The following is a 5,160-nucleotide window of genomic DNA, read 5'->3' as shown; positions in this document are numbered from 1 at the left end:
ACTTCGACGTCAGAAGAATTTAAAAATGTTACCTGTTGAGATATTTTGTTCGCCTGTTGAGACATTTTTTCCTTCCTATGACTCTTTCCTAATATTATAAAGGGATTTTTAGCATTTTAATTCAATATAGTATGCAAAATGTTATACATGTATCTATATAGGAGCTGTTCTATATGCAAAATGCACTCATGCCTTGATATCATCCGGTTTCAGCTCTTTTCAATCATTACCTAATAGCCGGCCTCCTATTTAACTACTTCCGGTTTGGGTATTTCCGGTTTGGTATTTCCGGTTTTGAAACTTCCGGTTTGGTTGCATTTCCCGTTTCGATCCCATGCGCGCTCTCACCCGCAGACAAGCGAGCCAAGACAGGGTCGGCCTTCCTTCTGACAACAACCAGGGTTATCTTCGCACTCAGAGCAACAATAGCTACCCCCAACAGCACAGCCGCGAAGATGAAGTTTGTAGCATTCGTTGCAGGCAGACTGACAAGGATACCGATCAAGACCCATAAGATGACAGCGTAGGGGGTGAAGGTGTAGCGGGAGTACTTGTCCAGGACAATCAGATCGGTGATGCTGTAGACTACTAGGAAGGCTGCGATGAAGGCGAGGACCACAGAGGAAGCAGTTGCCTGGTTGATGGTTGGATCAGATCGGTAAACCATCAAGACGGCCATCGTGATGAAGGCAGCCATTGAGGTCCATGTAGCGTACAAGGCTATTCCATTCTGTACCAGCCCTCTGATGAGAGCGTCGTCCACCCTGCGATGTTGTTGGACTAGAACGGTTCCGTGCTGGTACAGAGCTATGTAGGACAGGGCCAGACATCCGAACAGAGCTACGGATATGAGAAGCAGAGCAATGAATGACACGGTTACGATGTCCGTGAAGGCTACTGAGTTGATGATGATCTGGAGTACAAGCGCCACGATGTAGATGCCCAGGAAGAGGGGAGTCAGCAGGACTGGATGGGGGCTGGACCTACACACAAGGATCAGGGAGTAGATGATCCAGCTGACCTGCCAGGAATAGACGAACCAGGCAATGACCAGTGTCCAGCGGGCTGGGTAGACGTCTAACACGGGGACATGGTCTTGCAGTGCTGGAACTATGAAAATATATACGTCGTTAAGTCGGAAATTATTTATTATTATTTTATAATATAATCACAGAATATGTGAGGCTTTAAAACCATAACAATACACGCACACTATTGACAAGGAACACAGATCTATTTGACGCCATGAAGGCACAATTGTTAATGCAATATAACTTCTTGCAATATAAAGAGTTATGGCAGCCATTATTAAAGATGAGTCTTTTTGTTAGTTTCTTGTCATGGTAAAGAGAGACAGCCGTACTGTTTTTGCCTCGGCTATCCAATACGTTGGCTAGTAAAGACAGTATCAAACCCGAAGGTGTAACTATAGTCAAACACTGTTGTGTCGAAGCTGAAGGAACCTCCGTGAACACTTCGACTTGTCCGAGGTTCGCCACACATTCAAAATAACACTGTCGAAGTACGCAGATACGAAGCTTTTAATTCGAGAGAACCATATGTTCGACACATCAAAGTTTGTTCGGCATATCGGTATGCGACTATATACTGAAACTCGTCTATGATCCCTCGCTCTCTGTACCTCGATCATGGCTGTATACGCCGGCGATGAAGACGGTGATGGCAGCAATAAAGAGGACGACGATGGCGGAGTTGAGCGCCAGCAGTTGAACGTACAGCTTGTTCATTTTGGATTCAGGGTCTCAAGAGCAACAGATGGCATGAGTGTATTGCCGCTTCAGCGATTATCCGTAAAAGACTGCTGAAACAATAACGAAAACATATGACTGTCTGGTGATGTGAATGAAAATGTCAAGCAATCCGTAAATCCGAAACATCCTGAACATAATAATAATCATCAGAGATTAAAATGTCAAGCAATTCTTAAACCTGACACATCCTGAACATAATCATCAGAGATTGAAATGTCTAGCAATCCTTAAACCTGACACATCCTGAACATAATCATCAGAGATTGAAATGTCAAGCAATTCTTAAACCTGACACATCCTGAACATAATCATCAGAGATTTACATGTCAAGCAATCCTTAAACCTGACACATCCTGAACATAATCATCAGAGATTTAAATGTCAAGCAATTCTTAAACCTGACACATCCTGAACATAATCATCAGAGATTGAAATGTCTAGCAATCCTTAAACCCGACACATCCTGAACATAATCATCAGAGATTGACATGTCAAGCAATTCTTAAACATGACACATCCTGAACGTAATCATCAATCATATCAAGCAATTCTTAAACATGACACATCCTGAGCATAATCATCAGAGATTTAAATGTCAATCAATTCTTACACCTGACACATCCTGAACATAAAATCAGAGTTTAAAATCTCAAGCACTGTTTAAAACGACATCTGCTGAACGTCTTCATCCATCATAAAGTCTTAAGCTCTACATACCCCTGCATATATCGTATACATATAATCAACATTTTCATCACTCTTGATACACCCTGAACATTACCATCCAACATAAATATAAATACAAATACAAGTGTTCCTTTATTCTTTTCCAGGTTTCTTTACAAGGTATGTATTGCACTGTGAGTGAAATTCTCGAAACAAATAAAGGAACACGTGTACCTCCATGTGTTCCCTTATTAGTCTATGAGCATATCTTAAACTCTACAGACACCTGACACATTCTGAACGTTCAAATCAAACTCCTTACACATTTCAATGCATTTTAATTCGTTCGGTCATCATCGAAACCGTGAATATGGATACTAACTCAACAATAGAAGTAATTTGACAGCTTCCCCGGAAAATAAAATAAAACCTCAAAATCTGAAAAGTTCAAAGGAAAATTAAAATGGACTGTAATAAGTTTAAACAAAGATATTCAGACATACCATCCCACATAGACAGTCTGTTGGATACTGACTAGAAGCTGCGCGCTTGAAGTTTAACGAGTGAGGTTCAAAACACCCACACCCACACCCACTTTTCAGGCAACATTGGGCAATATTTAAGCCGGTTTCACAATATGTCAACCGTCCCCGTCGGCGTGAAGATCCAACGACATACCAACAAACCCATCTCCCAATGCGAAGTTCATAAACAGATTTTAATGTAGTATAACCAACGTTTTGGTGCAGAGTAAATTCTATACTCACAGTACACTTACTTCTCCTGCAGCTGCCTGTGGTCCCGACTTCAGATGCACACTGATCCAGGAGTACGAACATACAGCAATGTTAAACTACATCATTGCCGATTTGTATTCCAAAGGCGAGAAATGAAAATAAACAATGTCACACCAAGCACTAATATATATAACACTGTTAAAATCATAGCACATTTATCGCAAGTTAATCCCAGGCGTGTATGCTGTGTAAATACATATATTTTAATCTGAACATGTACGACTGATCATGAAACTCGTCAGTCAGGGCTCTACTGGCACAAAAACCTTGCGTCTGGTAACGATCCATTGGTTGGTTGGTTTGCTGTGTAACGCTGCACTCAGCAATAGTCCAGCTATATGGCAGCGATCTGTAAATAATCGAGTCTGGACCAGACAATGCATTGATCAAAATCAAAAGCATCGATCTACGCAATTGGGATACGATGACATGTGTCAACCAAGTCAGCGATGGCGAATTTCGAATCCCATTAGTCGCCTTTTACGACAAGCATGGGTTGCTGAAGCCCAATTCTAACCCGGATGTTCACTGGTCGGAAGCGTTCCATATATGTAACAGTTAAAACATTTTATCAATTATTGTGTATAATACCCGACCATTTCAGGAGCTATATGTTCCTCCTGCTTCTGTTAGGTATAGCATAATACCTGACGCTCTCGGGTATTATAAATACCTGAAGGTATATCTTAGATTTTAGGCATAATATTTGAAATTAAATAAATAAGAATAGAATTATAACACCAACACTTCTTAATAATTTTTCATAATCATTACAAATATATATGACGGACAAGGTGTTTGGCTCAAGCATTCATAATTATTACACACTAGGAACGGTCAATTATTTTATTTTTTATTCATGTTTATGTCATATATTTTATACACATTTTAAACGCATTTTAAACATGCTAAATCCATATTTTACACATATGTTATATATGCTCTTCAAAAAAAGAAACTTGACATAGGGAAAATATGAATTTAGGAAAATATTTGACACAAACCAATCCGTGCTGAATCCCAGCATGTCGGGGAAGGGTTGCCGACAACAAAACGTTTGCAAAAAGAAACGTTTAACAAAAACGTAATGTTACAGTCACGTCTGTAACGAATCGCTAAAACGCACCTTACATGAAGCACGAGCATCATGAAATTGTATATCACCCTGAGCTGAAGCCTATGACTGTAGGCTTTAAAAACCCACATCAATGGTACTACACATGCATTGCTTTAAGCCACTATAGACGACAAGAGAATGAAAAAACTGATAGAAGCTCAACGATACAACGCCATCGGCCGTTTACAAGGACGGACGTCGCAGCAAGATGTCGCAAGGCACTTCAGCGTGCCCAGACGGACCATCTCAAACCTATGGACCCGATACAAAAATACTGGGAGTGTTAATGACAGACCCATGCTACATTACATGCTACAGACCCAGGATTGCTACATCCGGTTGAGACATTTTCGTTTAAACACCACGGCCACATCATCCACAACAACCCAAATCCCTGGACTGCTCCGAATCTCCGACCAGACAGTGCGCAATTGGCTATGGAAAGTCAGACTTTTTGCCAGAAGACCAGTTCAACGTCACGTCGTTCCCTACATCAACGTGATCTTTGGAGCATGACCATGCTCGACTTCACGTTGCACGTGTTTGACAGGTCTTCCTCCATCAAAACAATGTTCAGGTGCTACCTTGGCCTTCTCGATCAACCGATTTGTCCCCCCACTGAACATCTATGGGATACCAACTGTGTGCAGCGTAATCCGCCACCTCAGACACTACAAGAACTGCACACAGCACTTCAGCAAGTGCATCAAAACATTCTTCAAGACAGCATTCGGCATCTCCTTTCGTCTATGGGTCACCGCTGCCAATCTGTTATCGATGCTCATGGTGGTCACACCAGATACTGACA

At 41.4% G+C, this 5,160-nt stretch overlaps 1 protein-coding gene across 1 annotated transcript; it reads right to left on the bottom strand.

Moving 5' to 3' along the window:
• Nucleotides 1-253: 253 nt before the first annotated feature.
• On the bottom strand, nucleotides 254-1,748 carry LOC124253666. The gene is made up of 2 exons (XM_046687483.1): nucleotides 1,643-1,748; nucleotides 254-1,110 (listed from the first exon to the last, which is right to left on the bottom strand). The coding sequence occupies exons 1-2, from the start codon at nucleotides 1,746-1,748 to the stop codon at nucleotides 254-256; spliced, it is 963 nt and encodes a 320-aa protein (XP_046543439.1).
• Nucleotides 1,749-5,160: the final 3,412 nt, after the last annotated feature.

The sequence above is a fragment of the Haliotis rubra genome, unplaced genomic scaffold (genome assembly GCF_003918875.1).
Source record: "Haliotis rubra isolate DU_JTF1 unplaced genomic scaffold, ASM391887v1 Scf1143, whole genome shotgun sequence".
Lineage (NCBI taxonomy): Eukaryota > Metazoa > Mollusca > Gastropoda > Lepetellida > Haliotidae > Haliotis > Haliotis rubra.
This window is presented reverse-complemented; position numbering and strand designations above follow the sequence as displayed.

What these genes read in the sequence shown, in the direction of transcription:
- LOC124253666 (XM_046687483.1), bottom strand. Translation starts at nt 1,748, where the DNA reads ATGAACAAGCTGTACGTTCAACTGCTGGCGCTCAACTCCGCCATCGTC. An exon ending in CGTATACAGCCATGATCGAG is followed by an intron (nt 1,111 to 1,642) that starts GTACAGAGAGCG and finishes ATATTTTCATAG; the next exon opens with TTCCAGCACTGCAAGACCAT.